This window comes from Salmo salar, chromosome ssa12, assembly GCF_905237065.1.
Source record: "Salmo salar chromosome ssa12, Ssal_v3.1, whole genome shotgun sequence".
Classification (NCBI taxonomy): Eukaryota; Metazoa; Chordata; class Actinopteri; order Salmoniformes; family Salmonidae; genus Salmo; species Salmo salar.
The window spans coordinates 5,413,008-5,433,965 of record NC_059453.1 but is presented as its reverse complement, the minus strand read 5'-3'; the positions used below and the strand labels follow the sequence as shown (position 1 = coordinate 5,433,965).

At 40.6% G+C, this 20,958-nt stretch overlaps 2 protein-coding genes across 3 annotated transcripts in view; both read left to right on the top strand.

Moving 5' to 3' along the window:
• Positions 1-7,328, top strand: part of LOC123725378 (zinc finger protein OZF) — a 40,130-nt gene extending 32,802 nt beyond the window's left edge. For both annotated transcript variants that reach the window (XM_045690528.1, XM_045690527.1), the window contains exon 4: positions 6,002-7,328. In XM_045690528.1, coding sequence (XP_045546484.1) covers positions 6,002-6,978 — 977 coding nt within the window. In that variant the 3' untranslated portion in view covers positions 6,979-7,328. The remainder of the gene's footprint in view (positions 1-6,001) is intronic.
• Positions 7,329-11,002: 3,674 nt separating this feature from the next.
• LOC106563987 (zinc finger protein 501-like) lies at positions 11,003-20,719 on the top strand. The gene is made up of 2 exons (XM_045690526.1): positions 11,003-11,614; positions 19,399-20,719. The coding sequence occupies exons 1-2, from the start codon at positions 11,218-11,220 to the stop codon at positions 20,427-20,429; spliced, it is 1,428 nt and encodes a 475-aa protein (XP_045546482.1). The 5' UTR covers positions 11,003-11,217; the 3' UTR covers positions 20,430-20,719.
• Positions 20,720-20,958: the final 239 nt, after the last annotated feature.

Here is a 20,958-nt window from a genome sequence, read left to right as displayed (position 1 = left end):
GTACTCTGTGTTTACAGCCATGTTATTACCTAGTACCCCTACACATCAACTCAGTACTGGTACTCCTGTGTTTACAGCCATGTTATTACCTAGTACCCCTACACATCAGCTCAGTACTGTTACCCCTGTGTTTACAGCCATGTTATTACCTAGTACCCCTACACATCAACTCAGTACTGGTACTCTGTGTATACAGCCATGTTATTACCTAGTACCCCTACACATCAACTCAGTACTGGTACTCTGTGTATACAGCCATGTTATTACCTAGTACCCCTACACATCAACTCAGTACTGGTACTCTGTGTTTACAGCCATGTTATTACCTAGTACCCCTACACATCAACTCAGTACTGTTACCCCTGTGTTTACAGCCATGTTATTACCTAGTACCCCTACACATCAACTCAGTACTTGTACCCCTGTGTTTACAGCCATGTTATTACCTAGTACCCCTACACATCAACTCAGTACTGTTACCCCTGTGTTTACAGCCATGTTATTACCTAGTACCCCTACACATCAACTCAGTACTGGTACTCTGTGTATACAGCCATGTTATTACCTAGTACCCCTACACATCAACTCAGTACTGGTACCCTGTGTTTACAGCCATGTTATTACCTAGTACCCCTACACATCAACTCAGTACTGGTACTCTGTGTTTACAGCCATGTTATTACCTAGTACCCCTACACATCAACTCAGTACTGTTACCCCTGTGTTTACAGCCATGTTATTACCTAGTACCCCTACACATCAACTCAGTACTGTTACCCCTGTGTTTACAGCCATGTTATTACCTAGTACCCCTACACATCAACTCAGTACTGGTACCCCTGTGTATACAGCCATGTTATTACCTAGTACCCCTACACATCAACTCAGTACTGTTACCCCTGTGTTTACAGCCATGTTATTACCTAGTACCCCTACACATCAACTCAGTACTGGTACTCTGTGTATACAGCCATGTTATTACCTAGTACCCCTACACATCAACTCAGTACTGGTACTCTGTGTTTACAGCCATGTTATTACCTAGTACCCCTACACATCAACTCAGTACTGGTACTCTGTGTATACAGCCATGTTATTACCTAGTACCCCTACACATCAACTCAGTACTGGTACTCTGTGTATACAGCCATGTTATTACCTAGTACCCCTACACATCAACTCAGTACTGTTACCCCTGTGTTTACAGCCATGTTATTACCTAGTACCCCTACACATCAACTCAGTACTGTTACCCCTGTGTTTACAGCCATGTTATTACCTAGTACCCCTACACATCAACTCAGTACTGTTACCCCTGTGTTTACAGCCATGTTATTACCTAGTACCCCTACACATCAACTCAGTACTGTTACCCCTGTGTTTACAGCCATGTTATTACCTAGTACCCCTACACATCAACTCAGTACTGGTACTCTGTGTTTACAGCCATGTTATTACCTAGTACCCCTACACATCAACTCAGTACTGGTACCCCTGTGTTTACAGCCATGTTATTACCTAGTACCCCTACACATCAACTCAGTACTGTTACCCCTGTGTTTACAGCCATGTTATTACCTAGTACCCCTACACATCAACTCAGTACTGTTACCCCTGTGTTTACAGCCATGTTATTACCTAGTACCCCTACACATCAGCTCAGTACTGTTACCCCTGTGTTTACAGCCATGTTATTACCTAGTACCCCTACACATCAACTCAGTACTGGTACTCTGTGTTTACAGCCATGTTATTACCTAGTACCCCTACACATCAACTCAGTACTGGTACCCCTGTGTTTACAGCCATGTTATTACCTAGTACCCCTACACATCAACTCAGTACTGGTACCCCTGTGTTTACAGCCATGTTATTACCTAGTACCCCTACACATCAACTCAGTACTGGTACTCTGTGTTTACAGCCATGTTATTACCTAGTACCCCTACACATCAACTCAGTACTGGTACCCCTGTGTATACAGCCATGTTATTACCTAGTACCCCTACACATCAACTCAGTACTGGTACCCCTGTGTATACAGCCATGTTATTACCTAGTACCCCTACACATCAACTCAGTACTGGTACTCTGTGTATACAGCCATGTTATTACCTAGTACCCCTACACATCAACTCAGTACTGGTACTCTGTGTTTACAGCCATGTTATTACCTAGTACCCCTACACATCAACTCAGTACTGTTACCCCTGTGTTTACAGCCATGTTATTACCTAGTACCCCTACACATCAACTCAGTACTGTTACCCCTGTGTTTACAGCCATGTTATTACCTAGTACCCCTACACATCAACTCAGTACTGTTACCCCTGTGTTTACAGCCATGTTATTACCTAGTACCCCTACACATCAACTCAGTACTGGTACTCTGTGTATACAGCCATGTTATCGTTACTATTTGTGTATTTATTATTACGTGTTTTACTTCTCTATTTTCTTTCTCTTCTCATTGTTGGGAAGGGCCTGAAAGGAAGCATTTCAATGTTAATCTACACCTGTTGTTTATGAAGCATGTAACAAATAAACTTTGATTTGATGACAACACCAGGCAGCCATTGCAAGTGTACCCAGTCAAATTGTCAGGGTTAGAGGTTCCAATCCCGTTCTATTCATTCTGATGTCTATGGCCATGTGTCCCTGTATGAATACACCCCTGAGGTAGAGAATTGTGCTGTTCCAGGTGGTCTGCATATCATTCACACTGCACACAACCACCAATGATTGAACCACCAATGATTGCATGACATGTTTTTGATGGCGTTCCACAACATCACACTGCCGTTATTTGTCTAGCTAAAGGTAGTTGCAAAGTTAGGTTTAAAGTTTGTTTTACTTTTTTTTTTCTTTCCACCAGGGCGATGTTGGGTGGTAGATCTGGTGTCCCCCGGGGCGATGTTGGGTGGTAGGTCTGCTGTCTCCCGGGGGGCGATGTTGGGTGGTAGATCTGGTGTCTCCCGGGGGGCGATGTTGGGAGGTAGGTCTGGTGTCTCCCGGGGGGCGATGTTGGGAGGTAGGTCTGGTGTCTCCCGGGGGGCGATGTTGGGAGGTAGGTCTGGTGTCTCCCGGGGGGCGATGTTGGGAGGTAGGTCTGGTGTCCCCCGGGGCGATGTTGGGAGGTAGGTCTGGTGTCCCCCGGGGCGATGTTGGGAGGTAGGTCTGGTGGGTCAACTTTGAAGTTTGGGTCTTTGTATATGACCTGTTTTGTCTTCCCGCCACATGACAGCCTGCTGGACCAACGGGGTTCTAGACAGCCTGCTGGACCAACGGGGTTCTAGACAGCCTGCTGGACCAACGGGGTTCTAGACAGCCTGCTGGACCAACGGGGTTCTAGACAGCCTGCTGGACCAACGGGGTTCTAGACAGCCTGCTGGACCAACGGGGTTCTAGACAGCCTGCTGGACCAACGGGGTTCTAGACAGCCTGCTGGACCAACGGGGTTCTAGACAGCCTGATGGACCAACGGGGTTCTAGACAGCCTGCTGGACCAACGGGGTTCTAGACAGCCTGCTGGACCAACGGGGTTCTAAATTTGAATGTTTTCTGTTCAGACACTGGAATACTCCACACAGCTTCTGGATCTCCTGAAAGATTTAACAAATCAGACAGACATTAGTCCTCATTTGTCTTACCTTGCATCCTGCTGAACAATTATTTTTGGAGGAATGAGTGGAGGAACTTTGGGTCCCCACTTTGAAAAGAGTGAAATAGATACAAAGATAGAAGATAAAATCAGGGTTCATCAAATCAAATGTTATTGGTTGCATATTTAGCAGATGTTTCGAGTGTAGTGAAATGCTTGTGTTTCTAGCTTCAACAGTACAGTTCCTAGCTCTCCTCCCCCTTAACATGTATTTTTAACCTCACGCTTGATGTTAAGGAAATCCCCAAGTTATGGAAATCTGCTTTTGTGCTGCCTCTCCTGAATGGTGGAGATCCTTCGCTACTTGACAACTATCGACCCATATCAAAATCGTCTGTACTGTCATAGGTACTGGAGTCCTTAGTTAGTAGGCAGCTGAAGGCCTACTTCCAAGAAAACAACATCTTAAATGGAATGCAATCATGTTTTAGGTCTGGCCACAGCACTGTTTAAGCAACATTGAAGGTTTTAAACGTCATCCATTGTGCTCTTGACAAGAAGTTACATTGTGTGTCTGTCTTTGTTGATTTGTTGAAGGCATTTGACACCGTGGACCATGCTGTGTTAGTGCAAAGGTTAAAATGATATGGAATTACTCTAGATATGCTCTAGATTGGTTAATAAATTACCTATCAAATCGTATCCAATGTGTAATGGCGGATGGTTGTAAATCTGAGTCCATAGAGTTGTCCTCAGGTGTTCCGCAAGGTTCTATTTTGGGCCCACTGTTCATTTTGTATATCAACAACATTGGGGATCTTATTGAAACAGTGGATGTTCATTTTTATGCAGATGATACTGTTCTTTATTCAAGTGGTAGTAGTTTATCTTTAGCTTTTGAAATGCCCAAAGAGCGTTTAACACCATACAACAGAATCTGTATGATTTGAATCTGGTTTTGAATTTGGGTAAAACAAAATCCATGGTATTTTCAAATGCCAGGCATGTCATCGCTACATTGGATGGACATACTATAGAGCAAGTCAAAGTGTACAAATATTTGGGTGTGTGGGTTAACTGCCTTGTTCAGGGGCAGAACGACAGATTTTTACATTGTCAGCTTGGGGATTCGATCTAGCAACCTTTCGGTTACTGGCCCAATGCTCTAACCACTGGGCTACCTGCCGCCCCAAAATGCTCTGTTCATGTGGAGAACTTGATAAGGAAGCTCAAGCTGAGAATAGGTTTTTACTACCGGCATAAGGCTTGTTTTTCTCTGGAGGCCAGGAAGGAGCTGGTACGATGGACATTACTGGTGGTTTTAGGTTTTATTGATGTTATATATATGCAGACCTCAACCACTACCCTGAGAGCACTTGATTCAGTATATCATGTGGCCCTCAGGTTCATTACAAATCAAAAACGTCTAAACACATCATTGTGATCTCTACAGCGCTGTTGGCTGGTCCTCATTGACCTTGCATAGGCTTTAACACTGGTATACACTGATTTATAAGGCCATACGTGGTAAAATGTCATTTTAACGCTGTTCTTTTTTTAATCAGGCTGGTTATTAAATATCAATTACGGTCCCATTCTCATTTGCTTTTAACAGTACCAAGAATTAGGACAGGTCATGGGAGAAATAGTTTGTTGCTCAACTCCGTGGTCCTGGAATTCTCTCCTGAACATTTTAAAATGTGATGATCTAGTCTCGTTGGTGGAGTTTAAACACTTGATCGATGTAAATATCATAGAAGAGTGTAACTGTCTTTAGGACCGCTGTTTTTATAGTCAAGACATTTGTGTTTTTTTACATAATATGTAATTGTTGTACTGTATGTGTGTCTATAGTTTTGTTTATTGTTGTGTTAGTGTATGTAAGTTGTTTTGTCTGAAACTTTGTTCCTCCTGCTGCTATTGGACCGGGTCTCTCTTGAAAAAGAGATGTTATCTCAATGAGGAATAACCTGTATAAATAAAGGTTAAATTAAAGAAAATAAACAATTCAAAACAATAAGTTAGAGGTAGTTTCACTAGCCAATGCTAACTAGCATCCGCTAGCATGCCTGTAGACTTCCAGTAATTGCGCCAACACGAGTTGCCAGAATCTTGCAGTATCCCTTTAAAGCTACAATATAAGATGTTTACCATCAAAGAGTGGGTCACCAACAAAACAGTATTACCAGTGGATCAGATGCAGCTTATGGCATTGATTTAAATACAGTAGTCCTTAATATGTACAATTATAGTGCTCTGCTATAAGACTTTTTTTAAATGATGAATTGTTTGAAAACTGGCCTCAGGTTATTGAGGGATGTGATTAGGATTCAACCTCATAGGAAGACAGTTGTTTCATTCAGGTCTCTCTTTTAAATAAACACTATTTTTCTTTGGCAGGTGAAAGACCAGACTCAGAGGAGCCAGAGACGTCCAACCCAGCAGGACAACACCACTGCTCCCAGTGTGGAAAGAGTTTTTCCCGGTTAGGGTCCCTGAAAAGGCATGAGATGATACACACAGGAGAAAAGCCTTTCCACTGCTCTCAGTGTGGAAAGAGTTTTGCCATGTTATTTTGCCTGAAAAGACATGAGATGATACACACAGGAGAAAAGCCTTTCCACTGCTCCCAGTGCGGAAAGAGTTTTGCCCGGTTATGGCAGCTGAAAATGGATGAGAGAAGGCACAGAGGAGAGAAGCCTTTCTGCTGCTCCAATTGTGGAAAGAGTTTTACCCAGTTAGGGGGCCTGAAGGAACATGAGAGAATGCACACAGGAGAAAAGCCCTTCAACTGTTCCTTTTGTGGAAAGTGTTTTTCCCGGTTGAGGCACCTGAAAACACATGAGAGAATTCACACAGGAGAAAAGCCCTACCACTGCCCACATTGTGGAAAGAGTTTTACCCGGTTGGGGCACCTGAAAACACATGAGAGAATTCACACAGGAGAAAAGCCCTTCCACTGCTCCCTGTGTGGAAAGAGTTTTACTCAGTTAGGGGGCCTGACAAAACATAAAATATTACACAAAGGAGAGAAGCATTTCCACTGCTCCCTGTGTGGAAAGAGTTTTATCCAGTTATGGGGCCTGAAAACACATGAGTGGACACACATAAAAGAGAAGCCTCACCCCTGTTCCCAGTGTGGAAAGAGTTTTACCCGGTTGGGGCACCTGAAAACACATGAGAGAATTCACACAGAAGAAAAGCCCTTACACTGCTCCCTGTGTGGAAAGACTTTTATTCAGTTACTGGGCCTGAAAAGACATGAGTGGACACACATAAAAGAGAAGCCTCACCCCTGTTCCCAGTGTGAAAAGAGTTTCACACAGTCAAGATACCTGAAAAAACATGAGCTAACACACTCCGCAGGGAAGCCTTGAAAGAATCCACATTGGAGAGAAATATATATTGGAAAGATATTTACCTAGTTAGGGAACCTGAAAGACCACGAGGTAACAGACACAGGGGAAGTACCACTGCTCTCAGTGTGAAAAGAGAGATTTAACATAACTCATTAATTAACTGATGTGTTTAACACATACAGTGCTCACTCACTTGTCTCATATTTTTGACTGACTGTATATTTGTGTATGCCACATGAAATCAAATTGTACAAAGTGAACTCAATGTTTTTTAACATGAATTGAACATGGAGTGAGTATGTCTGTTTCAAAATAGAGTAGGTCAGTTGTAATGCTTTTTAATTAAATTATAACTTTTTAGAACTCTGGCTTTGTGTATTTCTGTGTGTTAGTCAAGTGCTATTTAAATGTGATATAGTTCCTCTTGTGTTTGCATTGTATGTGGAAAAAAATAAACAAATGTACAGACTGAGGAAAACGTACAATTCTTATTCCAACATTATTTATCCATAATGTACATATTAATATTGAGAGGGGTGTACTGCAAGGCAGGAGCAATAAGGGGTAGCCATCTAACGTTTATAAAGAACCAGACATAACTATGGATTTTCTGGTTCTTTCAAAAATCTCAATTTACATATGTGTTTTTCAGACCATGCCCATTTCTAGCTTCTGTTGTATACCCCTCAGGTGTAAGTCTGCGTAGAGGAAAACAGGCCAGGTCCTGGCGTTCCACCACCCTAGAAGAGACAATAAATATCCCCCCCCACCGTTTCAGTAGCACATGCTCCTTAATATTTTCCTGTTCGACCTGGAATTTTAATACGGGAGCACCAGTGCGCCTAGAAAGAAATATCACCCAGATAATACTTTTTGTAATGATAAGGCTTCGCTGTACTGTTGTTTCCTGAGTACAGATTCATTAGCGCCATGCTTGCACCATTACTACAGCGAAAACTGCCTATTTCTAAACCAAACAGGATTTTTTTTTATTCTTGTCACGTATTGGGGGGCGCATTTTCCATTCATAAACCATGTCGCTTGCTGTTCTAAAACTACTTGCGGGCTGTTAAACATTTTCTTTTACATGTTATTCAGTCATGTTTGTTACCTCATTATCTAGCTAGCCAGGTAGATAACCTGCTAACTTTATTAGTACATTCAAACATTTGGGGGCACAGAAAGATTGGAAACGGGATAACTTCTTCAGGAGATCATAGCAATGAATGACATCTCTTGCATGTGGTCGTCACAAACGTTCTTAAAGAGACCGTGTGCAATGTTCCATGCATCTCAATAGGAAAATAGTGCTTTACATCATGTAAAAACCTAATATTACACAAATTACTTATTTGTCTCAATATTTGTTGTATTTCTAATTAACTAGTTTCTAGGGCACAGCATGTGCTTCAGAAGTAGCTAGACTTCATATAAGCAATATCTCAATCAATAAAACATTTAATAAAATTCTGTAAAACATGCAGTTACATTGGTGTTATTAGTCCTGAACCCTATACTATGAATTAGGTTTGAGGAGTTAGCGAGATAACTTAGTGGTTAACTCTGAGTTCAACTCGAGATAACCAGTCACACGAATGTGGCTCACCTTTAAACCAGGTACATTTCCATTGTAAGGAATCCTTCAGAACTAACCTGGTCTGGGACAGGCTACCTCAGCACTAACTCCACTTATCCTGAATCAAGTGTCTGAGCTGCAAGTTGAGGACCAATGAAAATCGGTTTTCCTCCTTCTCGCAAAGATTGTGTCCTTGTCCCATTTAATTTGAGGAAGACTGATATAAATATTTAATAAATCTAATTTTTGTGTTAATTTTTTAAATATAAAAATACTGATCACATTACATGTTTTCACACACAGTAAAACTTTAGTATGAATAAATAACTATTTTATCGATAGGAGTGGTGAAAAAGGTGCTTGTGCATTGATAAAGCACACCAAATATCACATTAATGACAAGTAACAATATAAAATAAAGATGCCTTCTTCACACCAGCCTGCTGAGTTTGCAAGATAACTTTTTCTTCATTTGGATTTCAGCACAAATTAATATGTGGTATTGCCCTGACAAACAAAGGTTGCAGTTTGGAAACTGCAGTAATTGGCAATCCACTGTGTTATTTTGGATGCATTATTTGCTGCATACTGCAGTTATAATGCACTCTTACTGCAATATTTTTTCGTAAGGGTGACTCCTCCATGGATTGATGGTTCGGCATTGTCTGTCGGTGTTCCACTAGCCATGTGCGACCAAGCCTAGCTAGAACAGGCTTGAATAAGCAGCAGGTGCACTATCACTTATTAGCTACAACAGGCTTTATCAGGAATCAAGGTAAGACCCAGATGCAGACTGTCGAAGCAACAATGTTTATTGTAACAACAGGGGCAGGCAAAGACAGGTCAAGGCAGGCAGGGGTCAATAATCCAGGGTAAGGTGAAGGTACAGGACTGCAGGCAGACTCAGGGTCAGGGAGAGAGGTCTGGCAGAGAGGTCAGGCAGAGTTCAGTAATCCAGAGGTGGAGCAAAGGTATAGGACGGCAGGCTCAGGCAGAGAGGTCAGGTGGGCGGTTACAGGATCAGGACAGGCAAAGGTCAAAAACCAGTAGGACGAAGAAAGAGAGGCTGGGAAACGATAGAAGCTGACAGGAAAAACGCTGGTAAGCTTGAACGTACAAGGGGAACTGGCAACAAACAGACGGAGAACACAGGCATAAATACACAGGGGATAATTGGGAAGATGGGTGATACCTGGAGGGGGTGGAGACAAGCACAAGGACAGGTGAAACAGATCAGGGCGTGACAGGCTTGAGTAAGCAGCGAGAGCACTATCACTTACAAGCTACAACAGGCTTGAGTAAGCAGCTGGTGCACTATCAATATCCACCTTCATAATACGGATATAGCCTGAGCTAGAATGTGAAGCTAACTGAAGCTAGCTAGCTTTATACAGTAAGCCTGAGTAGATCTAGCTTACTTCATATTATACCCCTCAGATCCTGACAAAGGCTTAAGACAGTTTTGGGGGTTATTTAAGCTCTGAAGATCCATTCCCCAAGTTCATAAGTAGTTAAGCAGCTCGTCCAAAATGTACAAATACAAACTTGAAAACACTGATTATCATGACAATTTAGTCCACGGAGTGAAACTACCGAACAGTAGGAAGCCTTCATTCCATATTGTCCATTTTACTTTGACGTGTCCTGTTTTTGCTATATAGTGTCATACATCAAAGCACATATTGATTAGATAGGGCGCTATTTAGGCCAATGGATCGGAGACATGTTATATATATACATATACTAGCCGGCAACCACCCGGTTACTCAACCCTGCACCATAGAGGCTGCTGCCCTATCTATATACATAGACATGGAATCACTGGTCACATTAATAATGTTACATACAGGGCCTTCGGAAAGTATTCAGACCCTTTGACTTTTTCCACATTTTGTTAGGTTACAGCCTTATTCAAAAATGTATCAGTTTGGACCTACTCAGTACTGTTACACCGTGTAGGAGCAGTTTGGACCTACTCAGTACTGTTACACCGTGTAGGAACAGTTTGGACCTACTCAGTACTGTTACACCGTGTAGGAACAGTTTGGACCTACTCAGTACTGTTACACCGTGTAGGAGCAGTTTGGACCTACTCAGTACTGTTACACCGTGTAGGAACAGTTTGGACCTACTCAGTACTGTTACACCGTGTAGGAGCAGTTTGGACCTACTCAGTACTGTTACACCGTGTAGGAACAGTTTGGACCTAGCTACCTTATTGGGATATTATCTGTTTATTTGATTGACTTCCTAAATGCAGATATACAGTAATATGGTAGGGTGTTTTAAATTCTCACTCAGTAAAGATATTCACTAATCAACACATGCTTCTCTATTATATAATGAAATAAATGAAAAATCTACTTTTTGTCTCAAAATAAAATAAACATTTCCATTGAATGTTACCCTCCCACGTGCCTGTTTCAGGCAATGCTGCAAGTGTGACGTATAATGTAATGGACGGGACGCTTCAACAACAACGGCGAGTTATCCACCTCGGTAGCTTCTAGCCAACATAGCCGAAAACATTCAAGCTCTTTAAACGCTTTCGGTGTATATTAGCCACAGTGTTTTAAACACACTTGCCGTATCTACTAGTTAGTTACCCAATTTAATATTTACGTTGTTGTTCGTCAGCTAGCTGGCTGAGTAAATTAGCAGTAGTGCTAGTCTAGTCACTAATGCTAACTAGCTATCTAGCTATCATCCCGACCATGAGCTCACTAAACGACTCCCCCACTTCTAAAGAGGGGATCTGCTGGACGGAGAAAGAAACTCTGGGGCTGAACATTGTCGTGAAAGAGGAGAAGGAAGAGGAGGATGTCACAGTAAAAAAAGAAGCAGAGATTGAGGCTGTTACAGTGAAAGAAGAAGAGAAAGACGTTTCAGTGAAAGAAGAGGAAGACGCGTTCAGAGTGAAAGAGGAGGATGTTACAGTAAAAGAGGAGGAAGAGAAAGAGGTGGTGACTGTCACAGTGAAAGAAGAGGAAGACATTTTTGGAATGAAGGAAGTTGGGGAGATTACTGTCACATTGGAAGAAGAAGAAGAGGAGGAGACAGGAGATCTGATTAACAACAGTGAGTAATATCTTAAAAACAGGGGTACAAACTCTGCAGTTGTTGAACTACTGTGTGGTTTTAAAGGGGCATTATACTGAAGTTCTACACTTTAATAGTTCTGTGCTGTAGGAATTGTGAAAGCTACAAAGAGCGGGGGGCGGACAACAAAACGTTTATGGATCAAATGCTTCCCATTATATTTTTTACAACATTTGTTAACATCTGTATATCTCTTTCTGTAGTGCTTTGCTCAGTGTCTATGCTTGACATCACAAAAAAAAGCGAAAATCTTCTCATGTGCGATTTCAAATGATGAAGAGGACAGAATCAAGACAATGAAGGATCATTTTGATCTGGATGAAATGTATTTAAAAAAATAATTACCACAGGTTATTTAAAATCCTTAATAGTCTTTTGATGCACCTGCGCATCAATCTAAGTAACATAATAAAAATAATCCCCATCAGAATCCGTTAGTTTAAACTAGAGATATTGGGACGCAACATGGGCTGAGTCTTAATCCAGCACGTCTGCCTATGTTGGCCTTCCGCAACTGCGGTGGAAGATGGCCGAGCTACAAATCAAATTTTATTTGTCACATGCCCCGAATACAACAGGTGTAGTAGACCTTACAGTGAAATCCTTACTGACAAGCCCTTAACCAACAATGCAGTTTTAAGAAAAATCCAAGTTAAGAAAAATATTGACTAAATAAACTAAAGTAAAAAAAAAAGTAACACAATAAAATAACAATAATGAGGCTATATACAGGGGGTACCGGTACTGAGTCAATGTGTGGGGGTACAGGTTAGTAATGAGGCTATATACAGGGGGTACCGGTACCGAGTCAATGTGTGGGGGTACAGGTTAGTAATGAGGCTATATACAGGGGGTACCGGTACCGAGTCAATGTGTGGGGGTACAGGTTAGTAATGAGGCTATATACAGGGGGTACCGGTACCGAGTCAATGTGTGGGGGTACAGGTTAGTAATGAGGCTATATACAGGGGGTACCGGTACCGAGTCAATGTGTGGGGGTACAGGTTAGTAATGAGGCTATATACAGGGGGTACCGGTACCGAGTCAATGTGTGGGGGTACAGGTTAGTAATGAGGCTATATACAGGGGGTACCGGTACCGAGTCAATGTGGGGGTACAGGTTAGTAATGAGGCTATATACAGGGGGTACCGGTACCGAGTCAATGTGTGGGGGTACAGGTTAGTCAAGGTAATTGAGGTAATATGGACATTTAGGTAGGGGTAAAATGACTATGCATAGATAATAAACAGTGAGTAGCAGCAATGTAAAAAATGGTGTTTGTTAGACCATGAGACATCCTGAAAATCAATCTTCTCACGAAAACGTCTGTAGCGTCCGAACTGTTTGGCCTTCAAAACTGTAATGACCATTCTATGGAAAAGGGAGACTCTTTTCTTCCGTTTTGCTCTCCGACCCATTCATCTGAAGGTAACCCATACAAATGAATGGACGTATGGAGATATATATAGATATTAAACCTTCATCTGAAGGTAACCCATACAAATGAATGGAAGTATGGAGATATATATATAGATATTAAACCTTCATCTGAAGGTAACCCATACAAATGAATGGAAGTATGGAGATATATATATATAGATATTAAACCTTCATCTGAAGGTAACCCATACAAATGAATGGACGTATGGAGATATATATATATAGATATTAAACCTTCATCTGAAGGTAACCCATACAAATGAATGGAAGTATGGAGGTAGTTTTGTGCCAACAAAAATAAGTGGTTAAATGTGTGTCCAAAAATACCTAAATATTTCCAGAGCTTTTTTATATCTGCTAGATCTAGGACAGACACTTCAAAACCTTATTCCTTATTAATAAACATTTTGACTGTCTTTTTTATTGCCATTTATGAATGTATTATTCAATGCGTTTCTAAGGGCTATAGTAATAAAGGCCAAAATCAATATTTAATCAAATAATGTTTAAATATTTTGGGGGGGGATACCTAAAGGGGCCCTATAATTATAAATCAAATTGCTAAATGTAAATGTAATAACCATCTTAAAACAATTCCATATGTTAGCTCAGTCAATTCTTAATCTAATAGCTAAATGATCCACGACATAACCATCTTAAAACAATTCCATATGTTAGCTCAGTCAATTCTTAATCTAATAGCTAAATGATCCACGACATAACCATCTTAAAACAATTCCATATGTTAGCTCAGTCAATTCTTAATCTAATAGCTAAATGATCCACGACATAACCATCTTAAAACAATTCCATATGTTAGCTCAGTCAATTCTTAATCTAATAGCTAAATGATCCACGACATAACCATCTTAAAACAATTCCATATGTTAGCTCAGTCAATTCTTAATCTAATAGCTAAATGATCCACGACATAACCATCTTAAAACAATTCCATATGTTAGCTCAGTCAATTCTTAATCTAATAGCTAAATGATCCATGACATAACCATCTTAAAACAATTCCATATGTTAGCTCAGTCAATTCTTAATCTAATAGCTAAATGATCCACGACATAACCATCTTAAAACAATTCCATATGTTAGCTCAGTCAATTCTTAATCTAATAGCTAAATGATCCACGACATAACCATCTTAAAACAATTCCATATGTTAGCTCAGTCTAAAAGCACCAACATTCCCAATGTTGGAAATTATGGAAAAATGACAAATTCTGTCAAACAGTAACACTGTTTATTTTATGAACCTTTTGTTACACAAGTTGATGTTTTAAATTCCCTTTTTATGCCACATTTTATGTTTACAAATATGTTTTTGTATGTTTTTCATCTTTTGAATAGTTATTTTGATACATTTCATCCATTCCATGTTATTCATTCAACGTTTTGAGTTTCTGTGATACTCAGACTGAGAAATTGGCAATTTTCGCTCTCAAAATCACCCTTTAAAAAAATTGAAAAAATTATATTTTATGTTTTAAGTCCACAACGATGCTTACACCACATCGGGAGACCAATTTTGAGGTCTGGGAAAATATTTTAAATAACATTTTGGGCTGTAGTTACCCTTAATTAATGCACCTGGCAAGAGGCTATTCATTTAGCTGTGTTTTTGTAGCTCACATGTGATGTTAGAGTTACTGAAACAAATACCCACTGGATTGATGACAATAATCATGATACCATTCTGCCGCGTAAGCAGATGCTATTTTTGGACTAAACATTTAATTAAGAAGGTTTTTGGGAAAGCCTTTCCATCTACCAGAAGACGTTAGCATCTTCGCTAACGGTTATACAAAGTGGTAGACGTGCGGACCACACACACACAGACAGACATTCTACCAGAAGACTGTTTTCATTAACGTTAGCATCATCGCTAACGGCTATACAAAGTGGTAGACGTGCGGACCACACACACACAGACAGACATTCTACCAGAAGACTGTTTTCATTAACGTTAGCATCATCACTAACGGCTATACAAAGTGGTAGACGTGCGGACCACACACACGTTGCCTCTTCAGAAAGTTACAGGAAATACGAATCACTGATGCCTTCTGTTCATGTCTTGTGATCAACTTGGGCAAATGAATACATTTTATATACATTTAGTTGATTCCCTACTGGATTTCAAATCATCATTACCACTTCTATGACATGGGACGTTCAAATTCTCTCCCTCCTCTGTCTACAGAGCACACAGATTGTACCGGGAGGGGGTACAGACTACGAGTCCCTGTCAATATTCACTTTGTGAGGTGCTTCTCCTCTCAATAGATGACTAGAATATGCATATTGTTCATTCTAGCAGGAGAGGGCTCGACAGACTAGCCAGTTAAAACTGTTAGATGAAAAGTATACCTAGTAATATGAAGTGGGTAAAATAGTGGGCTGAAAATGAGTGGTAACTGGCTGATTAGCCGACGGCCAGCGCTGATGGAAAACAGAGTTTAGTACAATAGAGCTCAGTACAGTACAATAATGCACATTATAGTTTGTTCAACTCTAGTGTGTGATGAACTCTACTCAACTCTACTATACTGAGCTATACTCAACTCTAGTGTGTAATGAACTCTACTCAACTCTACTATACTGAGCTATACTCAACTCTAGTGTGTAATGAACTCTACTATACTCTACTATACTGAGCTATACTCCACTCTAGTGTGTAATGAACTCTACTATACTCTACTATACTGAGCTATACTCCACTCTAGTGTGTAATGAACTCTACTATACTCTACTATACTGAGCTATACTCAACTCTAGTGTGTAATGAACTCTACTATACTCTACTATACTGAGCTATACTCAACTCTAGTGTGTAATGAACTCTACTATACTCTACTATACTGAGTTATACTCAACTCTAGTGTGTAATGAACTCTACTATACTCTACTATACTGAGCTATACTCCACTTTTCTGTACTGTACTCTGCTCTACTGTACTGTACTCTACTGTACTGTGCTCTACTGCACTCTACTATACTGTGCTCTACTGCCCTCTACTGTACTCTACTGTACTCTACTCTACTGTACTGTACTCTACTGTACACTTCTGTACTCTACTCTACTGTACTCTACTGTGCTGTACTGTACTGTACTCTACTGTACTGTACTCTACTCTACTGTCCAAACTTGTGAACCCAACTGTGGTTTGTGAATACTATGATTTCCCATTGTAGGCAATTCAATTGCAGAAATTCCATTACTGATTTTTCAGAAATGTTGATTTGTGCATCTTATCGAAGACTGAACAGAATATAAACGCAACATGTAAAGTGTTGGTCCCATGTTTCATGAGCTAAAATAAAAGATCCCAGAAATGTTATTTCTCTATAATGTTTTGCACAAATTTGTTTACATCCCTGTTAGTGAGCATTTCTCCTTTCCCAAGATAATCCATCCTCCTGACTAGTGTGTCATTTGTTAAACAGCCTGATCATTACACAGGCGCACCTTGTGCTGGGGAAAATAACAGGCCACTCTAAAGTGTGCAGTTTTGTCACACAACACTCAAGTTTTGAGTTTTGAGTGAGCGTGCAATTGGCTTGTTGACTGCAGGAATATCCACCAGAGCTGTTGCCAGAAAATTGAATGTTCATTTCTCTACCATAAGCCGCCTCCAACTTTGCTTTAGAGAATATCGCAGTACTTCCAACCGGCCTCACACCCGCGGACTACGTGTAACCATGCCAGCCCAGGACCTCCACATCCAGCTTCTTCACCTGTGGGATCGTATGAGACCAGCCACCCGGAAAGCTGATGAAACTGTGGGAAACTGTGCACAACCAAAGAATTTCTGCACAAACGGTCAGAAACCGTCTCAGGGAAGCTCATCTGCATGCTCATCATCCTCACCAGGGTCTTGACCTGACTGCGGTTCGGCATCGTAACCGACTCCAGTGGAATAATGCTCACCTTCATTGGCGACTGGCACGCTGGAGAAGTGTGCTCTTCACTGATAAATTCCAGTTTCAACTGTATCGGGCAGACAGCGTAGCGTTTATGGCGTCGTTTGTGGGCGAGCGGTTTGCTGATGTCAAGGAATTGCATTTATACGATAGCAATTTGAATGCACAGAGATACCATGACAAGACCCTGAGGCCCATTGTCTCAGGCCTTCCATCGTTAAGACGGTGGATGAATCAAATGACCCTCCATCATTAAGAAGGTGGTGGTTGAATCAAATGACCCTCCATCGTTAAGACGGTGGATGAATCAAATGACTCTCCATCGTTAAGACGGTGGATGAATCAAATCATTAAGACATCGTCATATATACACTACCGGTCAAAGTTTTAGAACACCTACTCATTCAAGGGTTTTTCTTTATTTTTACTATTTTCTGCATTGTAGAATAATAGTGAAAACATCAAAACTATGAAATAACATATATGGAATCATGTAGTAACCATGCATTCCAGGTGACTACCTCATGAAGCTGGTTGAGAGAATGCCAAGAGTGTGCAAAGTTGTCAAGGCAAAGGGTGGCTATTTGAAGAATCTCAAATTATAAAATATATTTTGATTTAACAATTTTTTGGGGTTACTACATGATGATGATGATTGAAATGAATCATTATTTATTAACAGCAAGCTGGAGAGGTCACAGTCAAACTGAAATGCATAAAGTACCGGTCTGCAGGGAGCTCCTCCGGGGCAGTCCTGTTAGATCTCTTATATACTGCTAACACAGACAAGTTATATTTTCATGATTTAGGTTATTCGTCATTCACAGTTAATTCATCATTAACGTTTGGTTCATGCATGTGACAGACCAATACCTCACGAGGCTTCTTCTCTCCAAGCTGAGACCTTGAAACTGAGATATCCCTTTCGTTCTCAAAACAAGGGTCTGGGCGTATTGCCAAATTGCAGATACTGATAGTGAGGATTCGTTCAATCAGTCACTTACATGAACACAGACATTGGTTATTAGAAAAGCACAAACATAACATTTTCCATCACAATAGCATCAGAGAGGAAGAAGTGAAGCGAGAGGTTTCCCTCTTGTCAAAAGAAATGCATTGGGCATATATCGGCTTATTTTGGACCAGAACTTGTCGCCTGCCTTCACGCCATTGGGACAACTCCCATTGTTAGGGCGGAGACTTGAGAATCTTGTCATAATATACAGATCTCTGATAGTATTTTCTTGTTGTCACATCCTTTTACTGTTTGGGAAAAAAATGTAACAGTTTGTTGACCGCTTAATGAGGGTGGGTTAGTCGACATCAAAATTAATCGAAATTTGGATCCCTAGACAAAATATCTTTCTGAAACAAAAATGGCTCTAATAATCTTGTTTACATGGACACATCTGAAGTCAGTTTACCTGATGGCACTGATAAATGCAGAAATATTGCCTTTTCAGAATATATCTTCTGCCACAGCTATTATGTTATTTTTGTGAAGCATATTTGATTCTGAGTTCAGACATATACTGTATAACGTTATGTGAAAACGACTTCTGAGACGCAAACATTTAGTTGTTTCCGGACTCACTTCACTCGTGCTAAAGGCTCGCAAACATTTAGTTGTTTCCGGACTCACTTCACTCGCGCTAAAGGCTCGCAAACATTTAGTTGTTTCCGGACTCACTTCACTCGCGCTAAAGGCTGGCTCAGCTGGTGCTAGCACATGCACAGCTGGAACGCAGAATAAGGTGTTTACATGATAATTAACTTAACCCCATATGTACCGTTCTAACCCCATCTTAACTTAACCCCTAATGTACCATTCTAACCCCATCTTAACTTAACCCCTTATGTACCATTCTAGCCCCATCTTAACCCCTTATGTACCATTCTAGTAACAACCCAACAATTGGCCACTATCTGTCATTATAGCAAGTAAAGGGAGATTACATTTGCATAAATACATATTTTCATACATTTCTATTGAATAATAAATCACCACAATAAGTTCTATACATATTTTCTGTACAAACAAAATGCAGAGGTCAGAGAGGCAGAACAAGTCCCTTCTGTTACAAACCAAATATTTGACTAGAAGCATGGGGTTATAATGTCTAGATGCTTTTTTCCAGTGGAGATTAGTTGATGAATTTCCTGGCAGGGCTGTGGGACAGTGGATGTGTAGGAATAATTCAAATGGAACTGTTAACAGCCATTACCCGGGCAGTATTGTGAATAACTAACGGCTATTAACCAATCGGCATCAAGGATCCAAATGTACGGTTTATAATGAGTCTAGATTAAACCTCATAGGAAGAGAGTTTTATCATGTGGAGGTTTCATTCAGGTCTCTCTGTTTAACTAAATACTCTGTCTTTGGCAGGAGAGAGACCAGACTCTCACTCTGACAGCAGTAAGAGTCCTTCAGAGGAACCAGACCCAGAGACTCCCAAACCAGTGAGACGACTCAACTGCTCCCAGTGTAATAAGAGTTTTAAGTTGTCACGGTACCTAAAAATACATCAGAGGACACACACAAGGGAGAGAACTTTTCTCTGCTCCCAGTGTGGAAAGAGTTTTACCCAGTTATGGAGCCTGAACAAACATAATAGAATACACACAGGAGAAAAGCCTTACTGCTGTTCCCATTGTGGAAATAATTTTAGGTCGTTAGATAAGCTGAAGGAGCATGAGAGGACACACACAGGGGAGAAACCATACCATTGCTCCTTGTGTGGAAAGAGTTTTACCCAGTTAGGAAGCCTGAAAGAGCATGAAAGGAAACACTCAGGAGAAAAGTCTTTCCAATGTTTTCAGTGTGGAAAGAGATTTTCACGATCACAGCAACTAAAATCACATGAGAGGACACACACAGGGGAGAAACCATACCACTGCTCCCAATGTGAAAAGAGTTTTACCCAGTTAGGGAGCCTGAACAAACATAATAGAATACACACAGGAGAAAAGCCTTATCCCTGTGCCTATTGCCCAAAGAGATTTTCAGGATCACAGGATCTAAAATCACACGAGAGGACACACACAGGGGAGAAACCATACCACTGCTCCCAGTGTGAAAAGAGTTTTGCGCAGTCAGGGAGCCTGAACAAACATAATAGAATACACACAGGAGAAAAGCCTTACCCCTGTGCCCATTGTGGAAAGAGATTCTCACGGTCACAGGACCTAAAATCACATGAGAGGACACACACAGGAGAAAAGCCTTACCCCTGTGCCCATTGTAGAAAGAGATTTTCACGATCACATGACCTAAAATCACATGAGAGAACACACACAGGAGAGATACCTTACCATTGCTCCCTGTGTGGAAAATATTTTTTCCATTTAGGAAGTCTGCGCAAACATAAGAAGAGAAAACACTCTGGAGATGTGTGTACCCATGTTCCCATTGCGTAATGAATATCAGGTTGTTAAATAAAAAATACATTTTCCCAGACAGAAGACCTGAAAATCACATCATAGCATAGACAGGCAGTGTTCTGACTTATGTTTGACTGTTGTTTTATGCCACATTAAATCATATTGTTTATATGAAATCATTGTCTAGAATAGGCCTGTTTTAGTTTTTGAGACAATTTTCAAATGTATTTTATTTTGATTCTACACTGATATATTGGATACATGTAAGAAACCTTACATGTTCATGATATGATTTGGATATTATAAAATGTAAATTATAAAATGGATGAATATTGTGTGGATTTCTTGATTCTAACCTTAAAACCTCAGGACATTTAGTTGTTTGGTTTACAGCATGTCAGTCAGAACATCACTAGAGGTCTTCTGATTGGGTGAATGGATGGCTGGAAGGTAGATAACACAACATGTCAGTCAGAACATCACTAGAGTTCTTCTGAGTGGGTGAATGGATGGCTGGAAGGTAGACAACACAACATGCCAGTCAGAACATCACTAGAGGTCTTCT

Coding starts and splice junctions, on each gene's coding strand:
- LOC106563987 (XM_045690526.1), top strand. CDS start 11,218: ATGCTAACTAGCTATCTAGCTATCATCCCGACCATGAGCTCACTAAAC. Junction 11,615..19,398: donor AGGAGATCTGATTAACAACA/GTGAGTAATATC, acceptor TGTCTTTGGCAG/GAGAGAGACCAGACTCTCAC.